Source organism: Zeus faber, assembly GCF_960531495.2.
Source record: "Zeus faber genome assembly, chromosome: 20".
NCBI lineage: Eukaryota > Metazoa > Chordata > Actinopteri > Zeiformes > Zeidae > Zeus > Zeus faber.
Genome location: NC_137207.1, coordinates 3916280 through 3938149, shown reverse-complemented (window position 1 = coordinate 3938149; position 21870 = coordinate 3916280). Strand labels below are relative to the sequence as shown.

General features: G+C 41.9%; 1 protein-coding gene across 3 annotated transcripts; it reads left to right on the top strand.

Moving 5' to 3' along the window:
* Positions 1-3824: 3824 nt before the first annotated feature.
* On the top strand, positions 3825-21227 carry hlfb (HLF transcription factor, PAR bZIP family member b). Of its 3 annotated transcripts, XM_080020775.1 has the most exons (5): positions 3825-3983; positions 4124-4246; positions 12868-13227; positions 17030-17247; positions 18458-21227. In XM_080020775.1, the coding sequence occupies exons 2-5, from the start codon at positions 4132-4134 to the stop codon at positions 18674-18676; spliced, it is 912 nt and encodes a 303-aa protein (XP_079876901.1). In that variant the 5' UTR covers positions 3825-3983; positions 4124-4131; the 3' UTR covers positions 18677-21227. The 3 variants fall into 3 exon arrangements, with proteins under 3 accessions (XP_079876901.1, XP_079876902.1, XP_079876900.1); XM_080020776.1 differs by having other exon boundaries at positions 3825-4246; positions 18461-21227; XM_080020774.1 differs by having other exon boundaries at positions 3825-4246.
* Positions 21228-21870: the final 643 nt, after the last annotated feature.

The following is a 21870-nucleotide window of genomic DNA, read 5'->3' as shown; positions in this document are numbered from 1 at the left end:
GTGGGGGGGGGGGGGGGGGGGTAAATTAGATAAAGAGATTATAAAAAATGATAAGAACAGTAGAGCTGTAATTCAATATAAGCCAACTGCGTATTATGGAATCAACCCAGTTGCCAAAATTTGACTCTCTCTCTTTACGACCCTAATCTGAATTGGTCGGATCATTTGTGATGGATCTTCCACTTCAGTAAAAACCACCATCGTTGACGCATCCATTCGTTGACAGTTTCCTCTCCAACGTATGTACGGACATAAAGGAAGGAGAATCCATTGTTTGTAATTATCAATTTGTGCATAAACTATGGCTTTATAATCATAACTTACTTCCCTTGTTGATATAATCCGAACACGATATCCAGGAGATAGAATCCCCTGTGGATGGACTTTGTGAGGGAATAAAACTTATATTTTATATTGTTTTGTGTGTATTTAGTCTCTAAATGGCCTCTCAGCAGAATGGGGAAAAAGAAGTCTGAAGAATATACTGTAGTGTAGGTGGCATTTCACCCACTTGCTGCTTTGCAACAGCCTATCAGAGCTGCAGTAGCTGGGTGCTGTCCTATTTCTCTCACTAAAGGTCATCAACAACATCGCTGTGCTTTAGCAACTGCCGTTGCCAAGGAAATTTTAATAAGGCGGTGGATGCGAGGGATTTGTGGAGACTGCCTGGAACGCATTATCTACACCAGGGGTGCCCAATACGTCGATCGCGATCGACCGGTAGATTACGAAGGTAGTGCGGGTAGATCGCACGCCATTCAAAAAAATAAAATAAAAAAAAAATCTGCAAGGAAAAGACAAAAGCGTGGTCAACATGATCAGTTCAGTTCAGTAGTGCAACTTCGGTCCTCAAAGCTGCAGCACCATGATTTGGGGAACTTTCAAAACCTTGCATCAAAGCTGGAGACCCAAGGGAAGGCAGGGAGGGGAGGGGAGGGGGGGGTGCGAGGAGCAGTGCGAGAGCAGATTGAAAACTGTCTGTCAGACTTTGACAAACGGTTTCAAGGTGCTTTACTCAAGCCAATCGCTAAATTTATGTGCTTCCCATTTAGGGAAGAAATTGAGGTTGATTCACTCGCATCAAAAATTGCAACACTGTTTCACCTGAACTCATCTGCAGTGAAGGATGAGATGTTGACACTACAGGCTGACATTCAGCTCAAGTCCAGGGCTCATGGACCATTTTGGAACTTACTCACAGAGGAAAATTACCCAAACATGAGGAAATGTGCTACCTCCTTGACTGCATTATTCGGCTCTACTTATTTATGTGAGTCAGCCTTTTCCCACATGGAGATTATTGAGTGGAAATAGCGTTCCACCATGACGGATGATCATTTGGAAGCCTGCTTGAGGCTGGCTACCAGCAGCTACTGTCCGGACTATGCAACCCTGGCCAGCTCCATTCAGTGCAAGTCATCAGAGTAAGTGGAGGTAGTGACCATAAATGTATTTAATGCTATTGTGCCGTAAGGGTTCATGCAGGGATGCAAGGTACGCCAACATATATTGTATATATGAAGTATACTCAGTATACACATATAAATAAATATATTTAGCATTTTTTAATGAAGGTAGATCATTTTGACCTGGTCATTTTAAAAGTGGCTCGCAAGCCGAAAAGGAGTGTGCACTCCTGATCTACACTGTCTCGGCCTCTACTGTTGTTCTTAATGCATAGGAGGCAGAGAGGCCAGAAATTCTACTCCGTTACGTAGAGTGAAGTTTGGTGGGTTGGGGTGGGGGCTCCTGCACAGTAGTGGATGTAATTTGTGTCTGGGAAATACAGTGGACAGAGATTCTTCATTTGTCACGTAGAGTCATAGGAGGATGGTGCAGGGAAATGAGAAAAGGCCAAAACTCTCCACCGGTTAATAAGTATGACTCAACCAATGAGGACGCTTCAGAGCGCGTATTTCACAAATACTCATACCATCCACCTTCCGCTTCCTGCTAGTCGTCTGCACGTTCTCTTCTCCCTTTCCAAACCGGCTAAATAAAGTCATTTATTCTGGAATATGCGACTCATTAAAACGCTATTGTTGCACCGTTATCCTGCCATGATTATAAAGAATGTCAGGAAAGAGTTTTGCCACTTTTTCCCCACTAAAACCACACAGCGCTGCCAGCTTATTTTGAAAAAAATAAATGTTCTGCTCTGTGTTTGCACGTCTCTCTGGGAGAAATGGTCACCCCATCGGCCCCCTTTCCAACCGTCTGACTAAAACTGGGGTCTGTCAGGTTGGGGACCCCTCTTTTAGTTAATATATACAGCTGTTTCCATTCACATCTCGATGCCCATTCACGGGGGCTAACCCCCCGCAGATACCTGATTAATACAATTAATGCCTGGGTCCCCACAGCAATTCTTTCACCCAGGCCTTTGGCGGCAGAGTTGGGCTCTTTGTGTTTCCATACTTTGTGCTTGACTTGTTCCCGTTACATATCCTGTGACATATTCGCAGACGCTTTTATCCAAACACCAAAATTAAAAACAGCGACGGACGCAGCCATCAGGAGCAATTCGGGGTTAAGTGTCTTGCTCAAGGACACTACAGCATGCTAGCAGGAGGAGCCTGGGATGGAACCTTTAGATTCCCTCGACCACCAGCTCTACCTCCTGAGCTACCATCCCCTAGAGATTGTATGTAGTTGTACTGTAGCTAACCCGCTTACTTCATTTACATTCAAAGGGCTTTTTCTGGCATGGGAAAGATCCATTACGTTTCCATTGCCAAAGCAAAACCATAGGTGAAAAATAAAACCTAAAAAATAGCGGTGCGGGGCTGCTGCCCGCGCGTCCTTGCGCCTCGCCTATTGGTCAAAAGTAGGTCAAGCCGGAACGCTCACGTGACCTGCACTTCCGCCTCCGACCCGGATCGCGAGCTTTTCGTGTGTGTAAATTGTGACGAGCGGAGGAAATGGCCCCTGCGCAGTTAGCAGAGGCCCAGCAAAAAACAACAACAGCTGGAGCTTTCTTCAGGGCCATACTAACAGAGAACAAAATGCTTGCTTTATTATTTTATTATGAACATACAATCTCGCTCATTTACAAAGTTTGTGAAATAACATAGATTACATGACATACAATATTTTTTTACGGGAAAACACAATAAAACAACAGATAATATAGCTCCTAGCACAAATGCAAATAAGCAGGTTAGCTACAACCACAATGCATCGTAGCCTTTGGTAATAAAGTGTAAACAGTTATTTTCACTTATCTCTCTGTGTGTGTGTGTGTGTGTGTATACACAAGAGTAGTAGAGTAATAATAATAATAATAATAATAATAACAATAATAATAAATGAATCAATATATAAAAATAGCAAAATGTAGCCTTATTGTCCCCTTGCTGTTGGTCAGAGTTAAATATGGAATACGGGTTTGAGAGAGAATGGAGAGAATAAGCAAAATATTTACTTTTTGTTTTCCACAGAGAGAGAGAGAGAGGGAGGGAGAGAGAGAGAGAGAGGGAGAGAGAGAGAGAGAGAGAGAGAGAGAGAGAGAGAGAGAGAGAGAGAGAGAGGGAGAGAGAGAGAGAGAGGGAGGGAGGGAGAGAGAGAGAGAGAGAGAGAGAGAGAGAGAGAGAGAGAGAGAGAGAGAGTAGAGAGAGAGAGAGAGAGAGAGAGAGAGAGAGAGAGGGAGGGAGGGAGAGAGAGAGAGAGAGAGGGAGAGAGAGAGAGAGAGACAGAGAGAGAGGGAGGGAGAGGGTGTCTCTCGGCATGTGACGTCACTGCCCCCGGTTCTCCCCCATGGACTCTGTAGCGGGAGCTGTGCACGGCCCCGTGCAGGACAGCACAGCACAGCCGGTGGCAGCGTCACCAGTTCCGCACGCAGAAACAACAACAACAACAACAACAACAACAACAACAACAACCACCACCACCACCACCACCACCACCACCACTACACACCCCACTTACACTTGGGAGACCAATCGACCAAAGCGTAGAGGAGGGGGGCTGGAGTTAAATTTGAGGTTTTTTTTTTTAGATTTACCCCATCCGTTCTTGCCATCCTATGTTTCGCGGGTGCCGTTCGTCGCACGGTGTTTGTGCTGTTGTTGGTGTTGTTTTCTAACATTTCAAAGGATTATTCTTTCGTTGTGGACGTTTGAAGGAGACGCGATGGAGAAAATGTCCAGGCATCTCCCCGTGAATCCCGGGTTTTTGCCACCTGCGACGCACGGCGTCCTCAAGTCCCTGCTGGAAAACCCGATGAAGCTGCCGCTCCACCATGAAGGTACACACCATTTTATTTCTAAAGGGGGTTATGGTCTATCTGTGAATGTTGATAGTTCTTATAAGAGTATTGTTGTTATTATTATTATTATTATTATTATTATTATTAGGGGTCCAGCACGAAGTGCGTGAAGCCGGGAACTCTATGTTTTTGTTCAGATTTGTATTATTCTGCTAGCCAATGATGATGGGTCATCACACTCACTCCCATTTCTTTTTGTATTCTAACTGCTCCGTACTTTCCATGTAATCATATAAGGTCACGTTTGCCCATTCTGCATGGAAAAGTACTGCTGATACAATATTACATGCAATATATAATATTTGATACTTGTGATAGGAAATGTAAAAGTTATGCTTGTTTGATGTTTGATATAAGAAAATAGATCATAGTTTAAATGTATTTAGTCCCATAGCCAGTGACAGTTTGTGTCACATCCCTAAAAGGATATTCTCTGGGTTTAGGTCACAGCCTCCAGGTTTGTTGAATGTCAAACTTGTGTCATAAAGCAATGTCCAGCTTTTACGCTATCATACAGTTTTGTGACACGCCAGTAACGGTCACCACAGGGACTATATAACCAGCTCGGCCCAAAGATCAGGGCTCTCTTCATGAACAGACCCCTGATGCATGTTCTTTCTTTGTTCTTTGTATCAGTACTTAATAAATACTCTTCTTACCACTGTCTTTGTCTCCTCAGTACAGCGGTCCAGTCCACACTAAATGAACCATCACCTTTCTCTGGCTGAAGGTGCCTGTCGCTCAGAAACCGTGAAACCTATAGACACGAAACTAATGAATAGTGTTTGTGCAGTCGAGACATACTGTGGTCCAAGTTTGATTCACAACGGACCATATCTGCTGGAGGAGCTAGTTAAAAAAAAAAAAACACGACAAGGGCAGAAGGAACCGGAAAAAGTGGAGCGGAGGCCCCCTGGAAGAAGGGGTGGGTGATACCGCAGAATTTGGTTTCGATCCGTTAGCTAGGGTGGCCCTGAGAGCTCAGCACAATGCAACTTAAGAAAAAACGAGTAGACAAAACACAAGAAAATTTAGAAAAACAGAACCATATTCACAGAAAACGCAAATGCATGAACGTAAAACGGAAACACAAAACCACATAACGGAAGTGAGTCACATTATGGAAATGAGCCACAAAGATTTATCTGCTATAAAATATATTAAACAAAATGATTTTGTGTTTGTAATTATATATAAGAATTTATTCAAGTAATCACCTGGAGCCGCAACTATCACAGACCAATCGTGCCATGTGAGACCAGTGTCCAAATCCTCCATTAGCCTCCTCCATGCAATTAATAATGAGAAAAAACAACTTTTATATCACTCCACAGTTTTAATTTAATCAACTTAATTGCGATATTAGAGAGAAAAATGCTTCTACCGGCTCCTTGATAGTGTGGTGAAGTTCGCGAACGATTCAACTATTTTGGGTGAATGAACTGAACTGAATCACTTCCTGAAACGATCCGTTCATCAGTCCGTTCAGTTGAGCTCTTAGTCAGTTGCGAGTGAACGTGATTCAGAATCACGTTCGCAATGAGTGAATCCCTGCGAATTAATCAGTGATTCACTGAATTCACTGAAATAGTTCGTTCGCGGGGACTCACTGTGAGTGAATCCCCCTTTTCACCCAAAAGATTTGAATTGTTAGTAAACTTCACCACACTACCATAGAGCCGGTAGAAGCTGTTTGGCCAGTGGCACTATTGGTCTGTGATAGTGGCGGTTCTATGTTATTACCCTTATAAATTCTTACATATAATAACAGACACAAAATAATTTGGTTTGATATATTTTGTGCGGCTCCCTTCCGTAATGTGGTTTTGGGGGTGGGGGTTTAAGTTGCCATGCGTGACCTGGCACTAGTAAATCAGATCGTTTGGTTCGGTTCAGCAATAAGAGCCGGCTCTTTTGGCTCCCAAACGGCTCTTCATTCAGTACTACTTCTGGCTTTTACAATTCATACACATGTAGCAATGTTTTGACCTTTGATTGGTATGTTTGCACATATATCATTTAAATTATTCAATGTAATTATACTCAACCTTATAAGTTCCAGAATACCTTCATTAATATAAAACAACATTTTTACATGTTTCGTCATATTGAGGGTTAAAGAATAACTATAATAATTACACAACTCTGCGCAGACACATATTTCAATTTATTTTGTAGGCTATAATATGAAACAAAAATATTTCTGTTCTGTTAAAAGATGTTTTTGTTATTCGTCATGCATTTCTTTTTCCACGATTTAAAATTGCTCTCCGAGGGGGCGGGGCGGGTTGCGACTGGCGCAACATACGAAAGTCGCACCATGCTTGGCTTTTTACGTTATCACCAAAGTGAGACGCTTCTATCTTTGACAAATACGTTGTAGGATCACCCTATTATCCTGTCTTGTATTCATTAACAAAAGAAGAAAGAGAAAAAAATAAATGGGCTCTCGGAGAGGAGTCGGCGCCCATCGTTCACAGAACCGACACATTACTGCGCGGCATCCAAGTGGGCGTCATGCAGAAAGGATCTCCCGTTCACCACGCCAAGAGTGAGTGGCACCAAGCCGCCGCAAGTGACGAAATATATACGTAGAATTAAAACAAAAAAAAGCAATTTTACTCATTTGGGGAGAGAAATTGATCCTTTATTGTTATTGATCCTATTGACGCTAGAATCGTTATTCAAAACACTACGTCGCATCGATACTTTTGGTATTGATCTACCCACCCCTAACCGGAAATATATGTGCAGGGTATGACTCTGAAGAGGCTTTTACATAGGCCGTGGTGCGTGCTGCGGTGCACTCTAAAATCCATTGTTGTTGGTTGCTCTGGGCAGGATCTGCGTGGAGCAAAGCTGTGCGCGGAGGTCCGCGGCGCCGCGCAAACAACACAAAAATGGGATTCATCAGCCAGATGGTGGCGCTGTAACGACCACTACGTTTTGTCTAATAACTTCCGAACCGCTGGCCGTAGAAAGAAAACTCGCATCCATGGATTCCTTGGATAATGCTGAGTATTCCGCTAATCCGCAAATATGCGTCATGATAGATTGATGGGTCGATGGCGTTTCTTTCCTAACTCTTCCTATGGATATAGTCCAATGTAGCGATGCCACAGTGAGGATTTTCTCCCACCGGTTAATAAACTCAGGACACACAACACAGGTGTTACCGGTAGCAGAGAGAGTGTCTCCATTATGAACGGTGCTGCTTTTTTTTGTTTCAGAGTAAAACCAAAAGTGGAATTAAACCGAGTAAAATATAATACATCTCAAATAAAAAAAAAACAATGTTCTTGATGTGTTATCTGAGAGGAACAGGAAAGAGCGGCGGACAGAGATTTCGGCCGCAAATTACGCATGGAGAGAGAGACAGGTCCCGATCTAGACCTGATCTAAGGTCTTCTAAAGTGCATTTCTGCATACAGTTCATATACAGTTCACGAGAGACACCATCTTGCTGAGCATAGGTGACATCTTCTCCATGTTGAACTGCATCACAAAAATCACTGTCCGTTGGGAGGAATGTGCACATGAATATGCGCTCGTTTTACGTCTGGCCAAGAAGTTTGCTTTTGCAGGCTTTTTGCACAGTATCACTCAAATCAAGGTTTTCAGGGAAAAATTTTGCCAGCTGGGGGACAGTCCCCATCCCTCCTCATGCTTTATAGGTCATTGAATCAGCAAAATAAAATTATAAAAATTGCCCAAAAAAATCGCCTTAACAAACAACTGCCAATGGACGGCAAATTGCCAGTTGCCGATGTATCTGTCCAATCGCCAAAGCCTAGCAGGCATCAAGCCTGAAGCTGCAAATTGTTTGCAAGCGTTTGAGTAACAGTGGGAACCCTATTGTTTTTGTTCGGATTCGTATTCTTCTGCCATTATCAGTTATTATTGTATTATACAGTTTTGATCAGAGATACTGGGAACGGGGATGCGCAGGAATCGCTCTGATTGCACAGAGAGATTGCTGAGCAGAGAGATCGGAGAGCAGAGATTTTTATTTTTATTTTTTGTAAAGGTTGATAATATGGGGTATTTATGGGAAAATATTTAAATGGAAGGACAACGGGAGAGAAGGGTAAAATACAGTAGAATCCCGGGAAAAAAATGTAAGGGTTGGCAGGTGTCGTCAAATAGGTGCCGGTCCCAGATCATCATCATCATGCAGGATCTGACACAAATTAAGCCCTGGTTATGTCATCTTGAATCGTAGTTAGTTATGACATTAACTTTAATAAATTCTTCCGTATCGCAAATAGGGCTTGTACATCATTTCGTCACAGACTAACTTGGACCCCATGCATTGCTGCCTGCAGCTATTGTTTTTGTTCGGAACAAAATGTCCGTCGAATCCACGGACACAAAAAAATGGTCATTGTTTTCGGGGCATTTCAGACATGCCATCGCCTGAGTTTGATCAATTTGGGTCCATTTTTTGTTGGGAGAAGTTTGTGGGAGATTTTTCTGTGATTGTTTTCATTTTCACTGATCACAAATGATAGTGCCCTATAGAAGCAGTTCGCATCACCTATAATAGCTTTTGTTTCAAAAGGGTAAAAACCATATTATTTGAATCGCAGATATTACATTTTTTTTTGTTGATATGCTGTCAAAGGAAGGAATTGAAAACTTGTGTTCTCAGACTCATTGACTATTATCACCTCAGATGTATTCCAATTTGTTACATGGCTAGTTCTATTAGCAACATTTGAAAAATTGGCAGATACATCTAGTTCTTTTTTAGCCATGTGTCTTAAACATGTACTTTTGACACATACATGATCAAATTGTTGAGTGATCTGAAATGCATTGTCCAAAGAAATATTTCTTGGTACAGCCGTTTCATTACAGACCCTGTGTTTATCCTGCACTGCGTCACTGTACAAAGGAATCCCAGTATGGCCAGTAATGTCACTAAATGAGTGATTCCTTACATTGTCACGTCTTTGATACAGTAACTGGCGTACATTGTGACTTATCATGTTGACCTTTGAATTCTGTGGGGTGGAGTGGTTGTCTTTGGCATATTTCTTTGCTACTGGATGCTTCACAACATTCACTCACTGTACAGTGGGTACTGTACCCAGTCCAGTGATTTCAAATATTGGTTGACTTTCACTGAATGAATGTGCAGGATCGCAAAAATGTGTATTGACAGACTCAGTGTTATTGTAGTAAGCACAAAGCTGCTAGGTGAGTCATACTGCTGGTCTCCAACTCTGCTGTGTGTGTGTGAATCAATAACTGCTTAGCATGATCCCTTCTTAATTGCACATGTATTACCAGAAATTGTTAATAAGCATGCATCATCAATTAACAGTGGTCTCTGGATTGCTTGATCAATTGTTATAGCTATATTACATAATGATAAGTCATAGTGATGAACACCAATACAGTCAGTAAACACCTTAGTATACTTTTGATTGAATGTTGTTTTACAGAAGGTCTGTGTTGTTGGCAAATCTATTATTGCAATTTAATCTCTCTCCTGGAACATATTTTTTTAGTTTACCTGGACCCTAATGCCTGCAGCTATATTTATTAGGGGTCGACCGATATGGGTTTTTAGATGGGCGGTGCCGATATTAGAAGGCAGGGCAGCCGATGACCGATATAAAATGGCGATATCATATGTTTTTGCATGTGATAAAATACAACAACTTACAAATGAGACACAAAATTGCTGAACTTAAATTGTTAATTAACACTAATGTTATTGTCTCCAATGTCTCTGTTTACTAAAGTAAATCTGCACTCTGTCTAAAGTGCACTTATTTCATATAAAAATCATAAAGCTTGTGTCCAAAGCGGCTTTACAATACATTACATTTGTAACCCAGGTAAAATTATTATATTATTTATTTTTGTTAGATACCTCACCAAATCCTGACAAATTAGAAAATTACTCTAGAAATAAACATTTTTTGTTTATCAGCCTCGTCAGACCATGCATACCAATGCTGATTATCTAAATTATGTCGGATATTGACCACTTGTATTTCTTATTGTTATTGGGAGTTCCAGCCTGCTTGTTATTGCTCAGATTTTTTATTTTTAATCTTGGTGTTTGACGGGCTAAAAGTATCTGGACCACAACAACCGCAGTATGCACAGACATGTTTGAGGTCTTGTTAGAACCGCAATCTTTCAGACGTCTTTGAGTTTGATAAATATTGATGTACATTTGGAGCAGAAATTAGTGAAAAATTGGTGTTATTTTAGCAGAAGTAGAAGAACATTGGTGAAATTTGATTAGTTTCAGGAGCGGGGCGCTATAAATTCAAACATCGTTTCTCGGAAGTTATTCACATCCAGCCACTTGCGCCTTGTAAACTGCGTAGCATTTGCTATATGTAGACAGACAACTTGAGCCGATGCTGCGTTTAAAGGAAACCAGGGAAAACTGTAACTGGCGCTTTACAAAACCCTGAAAACTGTAATCGGTCACAGAGGGCGTTTTCACACCCCAGGGAGTTCTAAGAACCTTTGGACAGGGCCTCAGACTTAACTTTTTTCACTAGTCGCACTGGTGCTCCTACCAAACATTTTAGGAGCACCAGCACAAAATTCAGGAGCACCACTGAAATCGACACACAACGTAACACATTCATGTTTATTCCAGCTTAACTGTATTACTGATAAATGCTTTTGTAATAAATATACAATTTACAGAAAACAACGTACTGTTTTGTTTTAGAGGAAAGGTCACAATTTTGAAGAAGTGCTCTAACGGAAAAATACATTAAGTTAAATTGTTCTTTTTTAACATAGACACCAAATAATGAACAAATGTAAACATAGGGTATGTGGTCAGTACATTACTGTCATTAACAACCATGATGAGAGCCTCAATTCTCCATCTCTTTCTATCTCACTCTCCCTCACCCATACACACACCCCCACAAACTCGGGTTGTCAAACGAGGGTTTGATATTCGAATGCTATTCGAATTTCAAAAAGCAAATGACATTCGAATCTGAAAATTAACATTCGAAAAACATGCAGTATGTGTTTCAGCAGAAATGTATTATTTTTTATGAAAATGTTGCGCACATACATCCTCTTTGTGCGCACAAGTGAATGAGCTTTGTCTGTACGCAGCCCCGTGCGCTCTATTTCTTTCATCAGCCGGCTGAACAGGTGCAGGCAGGGCCAGCTCTTATAGGTGAGGAAAAAAACAAAACAGCATGACTCCGCTCCGACCTTCAAGTAGACACTGTGGACGATTAGTGAGACCCACCCAAGTCGTATTGCCAGTCAATAAAGGAGTGCACAGAACATCCATCCTTAGAGGTTAATCACACTCCTGTTTAAGAGAAGACCAAAACAGTTCTCAGAAATCCTTGAAAAAAGTTATGAAACTATGAGTGAAATAAAACTGCTTTGTTCAATGTAAACTCGGAAAACTAAATCGTGCTATGTTTCGCAGAACCCGGAAAACTGTAATACGTACATAACACGACTAAACCGGAGCCCATGTATTGCTGCCTGCAGCTATATTATTATTAATACATCATTTTAATTAATTATAATTATATAGTGTTGTTATTATTATATTCAAAATGTATTTATGCGTGAATCAGTGATTTAAACACATTATTCGACTTATGCATGTTTTATTTATATTATTTATATTATAGCATTACACATTATTATAACACATTTGTTCAAAATATCATTAAATGAGCCACAAGTCGCGAAGAATTGCAGTTCTGTTCTGCTGCCCCCTGAACTCCTCCGTCCCTTAGGGTTCGGAATGGACACCAGATGATCTCCCGAGATCCAATCCAAAAAATAGACAAAGAAATTATTTTTTTGTTGTTTTTTTTTTTACACAGAAATAAATCGTCTACATGTCATTAGTCGCTGATGCAGGAGCTGTAACCAGAAGAAACCCATAAATTGATCATCTTAAAAAATATATTTTCAGTAGATAGATATACATTAATTAAACTTCCTTTGCTTCATTCTAATAACTTCCAGGGACCCTCTTGAAACATGCTTGTTGTACTTCCTTAGGACTCGAGAGCGGATTCCTTGACCAAACCATACACTGTATGATCACATACACTGTTTCCCTCCATGTTGGTCTGGCGTTGGGAGAGCCGTTTCAGCAGCGTTGCTGCTGCCTGTCGTGTGGATTCTGCTTCGTCAATTCACCCCTCAGCCTCATCCAGTCTGTTTGTTCTGGGGCAGTCAAAACCTAAACCTTTTAAATGGCACCTCAATCTGAGAATATTTGTACCGATATATATGATTTAGTTAAAAATTCCATTGCTGTCTATATCATAGTTGGGGAAGTAACAGTGAAACTAGGATCAAATGGTCAGTATTCTACATTGTCCAATTTTGCTAAGGTTTTGTTTATTAAACAATAACAATAAAAGTTTACTATTAATCATTTGGCCTGGGACCCTCTGGAACCTGATGAAGGAGAACCACTGGTCCACCATGGCCTTTCCACTGGTGTTCAGTCTTACAAAACACCTGAACGTTGCTTAAATGTCTGTTGTTGTTTTTGTTTTGTTTTTTTACTTTTCCAGAGTTTTTAGGGCCAACTAACTGCAAAGCATCCTCTTTCCCCTGTACAGCATTTGCTAAGGAGCAGGAGAAGGAGAAGAATTTGGAAGAGGAGCGGAGCATCCCTCAGTCAGCTTTCCTGGGCCCCACGCTGTGGGACAAGACCCTGCCATATGATGAAGACAACTTCCAGCTGGAGTATATGGACCTGGAGGAGTTTCTCTCGGAGAATGGCATCCCCTCCAGCGCTTCCCAGCCCTGCCATGACCAGCACCCAGCGCAGCCCCAATGCCAGCACCACCACCAGCCACCGATCATGCTCCCGGCCCCGGCAACGCCGCCACCCTCGGTGATGGACCTTAGCAACCGTGCCACCGTGCACACGTCAATGGTCTCTCCGAATTGCATGCATAGCAGTCCGGCCAGAACAGGTGTGTAAATTGGCAAATGTACACACACAGAAACCTCTATAACGATATTTCGATGATATTTGACTGTTGGTGGATGTTATAACCAAGCTGGAAAAGCCATTCATTAGAATAGTCTATGGAGCTCATAAAATTGCATTACTTCATTGTATGCAGCCTTGAAGACAACATTTAACTATATTGCGATATTGCGATAACCAAGATCCCAGACATATTATATCGATATATCGCACTGCCCTACACTGTGTAGTTCAACTATGAAACAGGATCACCAACACGGCGATAAAAGAGTTAGAGCGTCAAATCAAATTGGGGCGTTTGAAGGGAAAGAATGCAGAGTCTGGGAAGTATTTGGACTCCTCTGACCGCTTGACTTATTACGGGCGTCAAATAAACAGAGTCGGTGGGGGCTGAGATAATTCAGCAAAGGGTCGAGAGTTGCAGCGGGTGCATCGCCCCACAATCGACAGAGGGGAAGAATTTTCTTTTCACATTTTGTCAACTATTTCCTGACAGCATGGTACTTTCACAGCGGAGCCAATTAAGATCGGCCGATCCTTTTCATTACGGTCCTGTGGCATCAGCCCGAATTACGTCCAACAAGCTGATGAGCGTTTTTTTTGTAACTCCTGTGGTTTTTCTTCTTTTTTTTTTTTTACAACAAGCGGCTCGTTATTGTTTTCAGTATAGGTAATTCTACCATCAACCCCCCAATAAAAGCATTTTATAGTGCAGGGGCTGAGGCGGTCGAGTGGTCATCAGGAATAGCGTGTAGGAAAAAAGCATCTTAAACTTTTTACTGCAGTCAAATGAGAAAGAAATTAATAATATCACTATAATATCCCATATTGCAACACCTGGTATATACGAAACATGTATAATCCCGATGTTATCGTATTGGGACCCAAGTATGGCAATAATATCGTACTGTGCAATCCCTGGCCGTACTCACCCCTAAAATGTTTACATTCGGTAAATGCTATACAATAAATATTTTATTGTTATTATTATTATTATTATTAATTATGATGAAAATCCACATCCAGATCACACCTTGAATGCAGTATCACATTATACTTCTCACAGTGTTAATAGTCACAAATCTTAGCAGCGCAGTCAGTGTGGGATGCACGTTGGCACCGCATCAATTGGAACACAAGCCTGGAGGTGAGGAAGCAAGTGAGAAATTCAACACGACTACAGATGTTATTCCACGATCGGTGTGTGTGCGTATGCGTGGGCACACGTGCGCCTTCACGTGCGTGCATTCGCCAGTGCGTACTCCTTCACACGTGTGCACCCGCTGTCCGTGTTCCCCACATGCAGGGAAAAGAACAACTGTCCTCTCCCAGCATGCAGCAGCATGTGACTTACTCGTGTGTGTGTGTGTGTGCGTGCGTGCGTGCGAGCGAGCGAGAGAGAGCGAGAGGGAAGGTGCGTGAGAAACAGCAAGAGGGCTGCTATGGAGATCAGTGTTTTAAGTACATGCTGTACCTTCCCAAACTGGGGGGAGGCTACCACTTAGGCCAAGTTTGTAACTTAATGTCGACAATAGCAAATTCGATCACCATCTTTTCTAAATAAAACAAACATAAAAAATCTGCTGGCTCACCTCTCGTTTCGGAAGTTTCACCAAATGTTGACCCCCGTATCGGATAGCGAGGGAGATCAAATGATCTCGGCCCTTTTGGCTGATTCGTCGTCATCAAAGGTTAATATTTTTACACCTAGGCGATAATTACGATTGCCACTGACACACAAGTTGAAGTTGCCTTGGTTCGGCACAAAACAGATTTCCCAGATGAAATAAAGTAGCTTTAGCTCTATCGAACGTCTCTCTCTCTCTCTCTCGCTCTCTCTCTCTCTCTCTCTCTTAGAGACAGGCTGCATGCTAACTGTGTTAGCTCAACGCAAGGCTAGAGAGGGGATCACACCTACCACCCCACTACACTACACACTTCCCACTCACCTTGAGTTATTTAAGCAAATTCTGAGCTGTTTTTGAGAAATGTATCCATTGTTTTTATGTGTATGTATGTTTATTTTTTGGGAGATGTATCACTTAACTACTGTATTTTTGAGATGCCCAGCTGGAAGGTGCATCGCCTTAATCGTAAAACGCCTTAATCTTCAAACGTTCAATAAAATCAACACAACACGAATATCCTCGACCTTTACCATTACCTCCACGGGATAAACCGCCATTTGACTTGTGGCTATAACAACTTTTTAAAACATTTTATATGTTGGTCGCAAGACACAGCACCCACCCAACTGCCTCTGACCCCAGCATGGGTGACCAGGACCAAATCGTGCAATTCCACAAATTAGGGGATGCCGCTTTCTTTAAATCCCTCCTAATTTCTCTCTCTCTCTCTCTCTCTCTCTCTCTCTCTCTCTCTCTCTCCCCTTTTTTGACTAATTAGATATTCTACTGAGAGGTGTCTGATAAATGACAAAGGAGTCTCCATAAATAGTCGCCTAAATTAGTTGAATTTTTAGCTCCCTCTATCATTGAGCGGCCAAAGGTTCCTTATAGAACGCTCTCTCCCTCCCAGAGGTTAGTGTGAAAGCAAGTTTTCTCTGCAAAAATATGAATAATAAATTAGGAGAAATCCCAACATTCACAAAGATTTTTTTTTTTTGTTTTTTTTGTTTTTTTTCCTGATTGTAAATGTATCATTTTGAAGAAAACCCAGTTTTGTTGCCGCCTTTTTTTTTATTAACATGTAATGAGTTCAGACACTTATCAATAGCTGCTGCCTTTTTAAACGTACTTTTACTTTTTACATATTAATATGACTAATCCATTAGGAAATGTCATTTTTGTCATTGTCCAAAAAGATACAGAAGCCTGTGGAAGTCAAACTTAAACAAACATCAGGTGTTGATTGTTCTGTTTTTGTGACGTTACTATTTAAAATGGCTTCAAATAACATTGCGATTGGATCCGTAATCCGGTTTCGTGAGAGAGACTGGAGGGCGAAACTGAGAAAGGTGGAGAGAGAGTTGGATAGACAGGTGGAGTGAGAGGTGGAGAGAGAAGTGGAGAGAGAGGTAGAAAGAGAGGTGGAAAGTGGTGGAGAGAGGTGGAGGGAGAGGTGAAGGGCCGACGAGGGGCAATGTGACAGGAGAGAGAGAGCGACAGAGGGGAGGTAGATGTTAAAAGCAAGAGAGCCAATTACACAATGCTGAAAAAGAAAGAGAGGGGAGAGAGGGAAGACAGGAGGTGAGGAGTGAAGGGGTTAGGAGGAAAGGAGGTGAGGAGTAAGGGGGTGAGGAGGTGAGGATTAAGGAGGTGAGGAGATGAGGAGGAGAGGAGGTGAGGTGAGGAGGAGAGGAGGTGAGGATGTGAGGTGAGGAGGAGAGGAGGAGAGGAGGTGAGGATGTGATGTGAGGAGGAGAGGAGGAGAGGAGGTGAGGAGGTGAGGAGTGGCCATTACCGCCATTAGTTGGGTGGGAGCTGAATTCAGATGAAAATTGTTAACTGGTCGATCGCTCCCCATCTAGTGGTTCCACCACGTCGGTGCAGGAACCTGAGGGCTTTTTGCTCTTATTCTGGAAGGGAATGAAAAATCCCAGCATTACAGCATTTTTGAATATTATGTGACATTGTTTAAATTGCAATGAATCATACTTGCACCCAATTAAAAACATTGAAATTATTACTATTATTTATATTGTCATCGTTGCTATTATTATTATCATTTCTGACTGTACTACAGTTCTACTCTTAAGAGCAGTTTCTGAGTAAAATTGTGAAAATAAAAAGTGTCAAATCCCTCTCCTTTCTCACCACGGCCAGGCCTTCCTAACGCCAAAAACACGGCGAGTCCGATCAATCGATCGGAGTCCATTCGGGTGCCGGTTGGCTACGAGCCGGACCCGGCCGACCTGGCCCTGTCCAGCGTTCCCGGGCAAGAGATGTTCGACCCCCGCAAGCGCAAGTTCTCCGCGGAGGAGCTAAAGCCGCAGCCCATGATCAAGAAAGCGCGCAAGGTCTTCATCCCAGACGATATGAAGGTAATTTGGAGCTGGTTCTAGAATTCCACCGCAAAGCAAAAGTACAACGGCTGGACGCTACATCACCATCAATTTGCGTGACGAGCTAATAATCAAAAATTACCAATTGTAACCTTGATGAATTTGCTTTCATTGACTTTGGTGCTCATATTGAGATCCAGTGAAGCCCAGTTTATCGAATGCTTTGCCCATGTGCCGTTCATTTTGGCCGTTAGTTGCGTGAGAGATGTTAGCGGCCACTGCTGTTCCAGGGGGTTTAAACCATGATGACAGTTAAACAGAAATGACCTCTGATGGAGGGCATAAAGGACTTGAGCTATCTCCCCCCCTCTGTCTCCCTCCCTCCCCGGTTCGCCAAAAGCCCCGCTGTAGCGGCCCGCTCCCACTGGTGTATGGCCAGACAACCAGTGGTTGCTCTTCTCCCATTGGTCAGATCAGACCTCCAGCCCTCCGTCAAGGAGATTAGCGCTGGTACCTCATTCATTCTGTGGGATTCACAATCCTTGTCTCTCTCTCTGTCTGTCTGTTTACCATTGGGTCAGGCTTAGGGGATTTGGCTTTTAATTTGTTCAACTAAAACTAGATACGTGTGTGGCCACAGTCCAGTAATGAATTGCTGAAAGCTGATTGAGAGAGAGAGAGGGAGAGGAGAGGGAGAGAGAGAGAGAGAGAGAGAGAGAGAGAGAGAGAGAGAGAGAGAGAGAGAGAGAGAGAGAGAGAGAGAGAGAGAGAGAGAGAGAGAGAGAGAGAGAGAGAGAGAGGGAGAGAGGGAGAGAGAGAGAGAGAGAGAGAGAGAGAGAGAGGGAGAGAGGGAGAGAGGAGAGAGAGAGGAGAGAGAGAGAGAGAGCGGAGAGGGAGAGAGGGAGAGGGGAGAGGGAGAGGGAGAGGGAGAGGCTCTGGACATACCACAAGGGCAAAAATGAAACACAGTGAACCACACAAAGTCAATACTGAACAGCTAATTTGCTAATGGCCCGCTCCACCTGTTCATTAAAGGGCTTCAACAATTCTCTGGCTGACTTTTGGTGTCGGATTATATGATACGATATGTGCAATTTAGGAATTTCCATATGCATGTATTTCAAAATATCAAATAATAATAGGGAATTGCTGTTTGCTTTCTTTGGGTTCACCTTTCAGTGCTTTGAATATACGTTCCACTTAACCCTCCGGTTTAACTCCTCTCCCTCCCTCACTTGTGTCCATCGAGCAGGACGACAAATACTGGGCCCGGCGCAGGAAGAACAACGTGGCTGCCAAGCGCTCCCGGGATGCACGGCGGCTCAAGGAGAACCAGATCGCCATCCGTGCGGGGTTCCTGGAGAAGGAGAACCACGCGCTGCGGCAGGAAGTGGCCGACCTCCGGAAAGAGCTCGGGCGCGCCAATAACGTCCTGGCGAAGTACGAGGCCCAGCACGGACCACTGTGAGGGGGTGGGGCCACAAACTACCCCCCCCCCCCCCCCCGCAGCAATACCAACGTTGTGATATCCCCACAAGCCCTAGCCATCCCAGTTACTAAACTGCCACTCCTCCAAACCCCTTCCTTCTCCACCACCAACCAACATTAAGAGGATTTACTTATGAACTCAGTTTAAGCCCAAACACACACACCGCAACACCAACCTCAGGAGGACCACCTTTCCCTCCTAAATGTCCCCACAAACTTGAGCCCTCCAGCACCACCACCCAACTTTTTGAGGTCTAACTAATGAGCCCAATCCACACCCGCCTTCTCTTAATTCGCAAAACGAAAAATTATCTTTATTCTAACGCATTTTATTTTCTCGTAGACTTTGTTTTGGGTATTTTTCCACGCTTGTCGATTTGTATATAGTGTTTGCGGCTCACGCGCCGTGCAATAACCTCCGTATCGGTTTCTGTCCAAAACAAAACGCTGTTGGATTGTTCATTACGTTAAAAAAAAAAAAAAAAAAGAAGAGATTTTATATACTTACACCAGCGAAGCAGTGAACTTCACACCACAAAGGGCCCTAATTATTAATCATGGGGCGATATATATTTAATTATTTTTCCAATACTATCCTAGGTCAATTTTTCAACGTAGTGAAAAAAACGGAGTCAGTTACTTTGTTGGTTCATGTGACATTTCCTCCTTTTGGTTGGTATTGTAAAACGCATCCATAACATTGTTGCCATGTACCCACTGACCGCTATGACGGCTATACAAGAGTTAGTTTCCCCTCAATATCTCTGTACCCAGTCTTTTTTTTTCATTTTAATCTTTTACCGACCCACTTTGAATTTTCCAAAAAAAATTTTTTGAAGATAAGCTTGACATAAGCTGTTGCACCCATATGACTATACACTCTAATCAGGAAAAGAAAAACCTTAACTTGCCTTGATACATACAATACTAGTGTTAGTTAGTTACTATAGCTGTATATTCTCCACTCCCATGGAATTTTATTACAAAATAAATCTATTCAAATTATTTTGGCCTTCCTTCCAATGAAAGGTTCTGAATCAATCAAGGAGTAAAACGTTTATATTTAGTTCTTTCAACAATGTCCACCATTAGCATTAGTATAAGCCATGTCATAAAGTCCCACATTCTCAACACCTGCCTTCGCATTGTTTTTCCGTTTTGATTTGAACTGTCACAAAATCTATAGCAATAATCACATTCAAAGTTTTTATATCTGAGATGTCTTCATCTCTGTATGTATGTATGTATGTATGCATGTATGTATGTATGTATGCATATGTATACAGCCGTATACAGTACATGCATACGTATATATACATACACACCATCTCAAGAAAGCATGGGTCTCTCCAGCATCCTTGATAAGATAGTTCAAATGTTGTTTTTCTGCGGTGTGTTTTACATAAACGGGTTAATCTATGAAATATGAAATGAAAAAATCGGATAAACCAACTACCGAGCTGTGGTCTGCTTTATTCTAGCGCCGAACTGTTGTTGTTTTTTTCAACCTTTGCTTTTCAGCATTTGCACCTCCACATAAGCAGTTCTCTTGGTCTCTTCAGTTCTTCTTAAGTGCAATAGACGATTTTCTTTCCCCGTGGTTCCCAACTCGCATGACTTTTTTTTTTTTCCGCTGTCCCCCCTCCTGGTGGACAAGTGAGAGATACAATTGTATATTTGAAACACAGTGTGTCAGGTTACTATTTCCGTATTATACTGCGGAAAACCTAAATCTCTTTATTACAGACCAAAATGTGAAAGGATATATTGATATATATTAAAGGTTATAATGTTTATACAGAGCTATTATACTTGTTTCTTTTGTACAGTGAGTTTTCCTACATAGCTATTTCATGTGTATTTTGGAAAGGGTTATGTCTATCTATCTATATATACTGTATATACAAGTAAAATATATATTCAGAAAGCTACACTTTTACCAAAATAAGATGTCCAGGGAGTATGGGGTTGCATGGGCATTAAAAGGAAAACTCAAGCGACTCCTATTTTGATGTCTCTCCCGTTTGTAAGACAGAAGTGCATTCAAATCCAAACCTTTTTCGCACTTCTCCTTCTTAGTAGAAATACCTCAACCAAAATTTTCATTGTACAAAAAAGAAATACAGAAAAAAAAACAAAAAAACACCCGTTGAATGTATATGATTGATTTGATTTGACTTGTTTGTTATTGATCATTGCAGCCGGTGCTCCGATCTGTTCAAACTGTTTTCAATGGAGCGCAGAGTCTAGCTTCCAATATAGATGCTTATTACATGTGTATGGTTTTCGTGGCCATATTTGACCCAGATGAATGTATTCAACCCAATGTTAAGCACTTATTTCTCTTCGTAGTTGCTCCTTCGACGATAACCGCCGATTGTGGGGTTATTTTTGTTTGTTTGTTTGTCCCCCTCCCCCCCCGATCTGATTACCCCCCAATTTTCAACAGTCGTTGATCCCCACTACTCTGTGTTGTCAGATATTTTACATTGTCCTGGATTATGATTCTCATGATTAAAATGAAATTAAAGAAAGAAAATCTACGCATCCTGGTTCCATCATTGATAGGGGAAATTAGAACGCATCTGTTATGTTCTGATGAGATTAAATATGAGATGAGGTTAAAAAGTAAGAAAAATATAATAGAAATAACTAAAAGTAAAGCTTAATTTTCACTTAACATCCTAAAATATATTACCTGAAATATATATAATAATAAACACTTCCAGTGACCAGACACACTTGATTATATAGAGCATGTGTGTACATTAATGCAAAATAAAGATTTCAAGCTACTATATAATAACGAATAACAATATAATGAAAAACTGACATCAGTTGTAATAAATTATAGTTTAGTAAAAATGTATATCAGTGGTGTGTGGCTCTCATGGATCAATTGCACTCACAGACAAGATTAATAAATATGTATTCGGGGCAGTCCCGACATGTCGTCGTCCAAGTTTGATCCAGATCGGCCCGTTATTGTGGAATAATTTAGTAAAAAACAGTTTCATCACATTTTAACGCATGCGCAAATGACAGCGCACACAGGTCACATGATAGCATTGCAGTCTAGTGATTGGTCAACAACACAGCACATGCAGATGTGACTGACGTCAGAACTTGATGTCATGGATCCGACGAACCCACAGACAATCGGAATAAGATTTG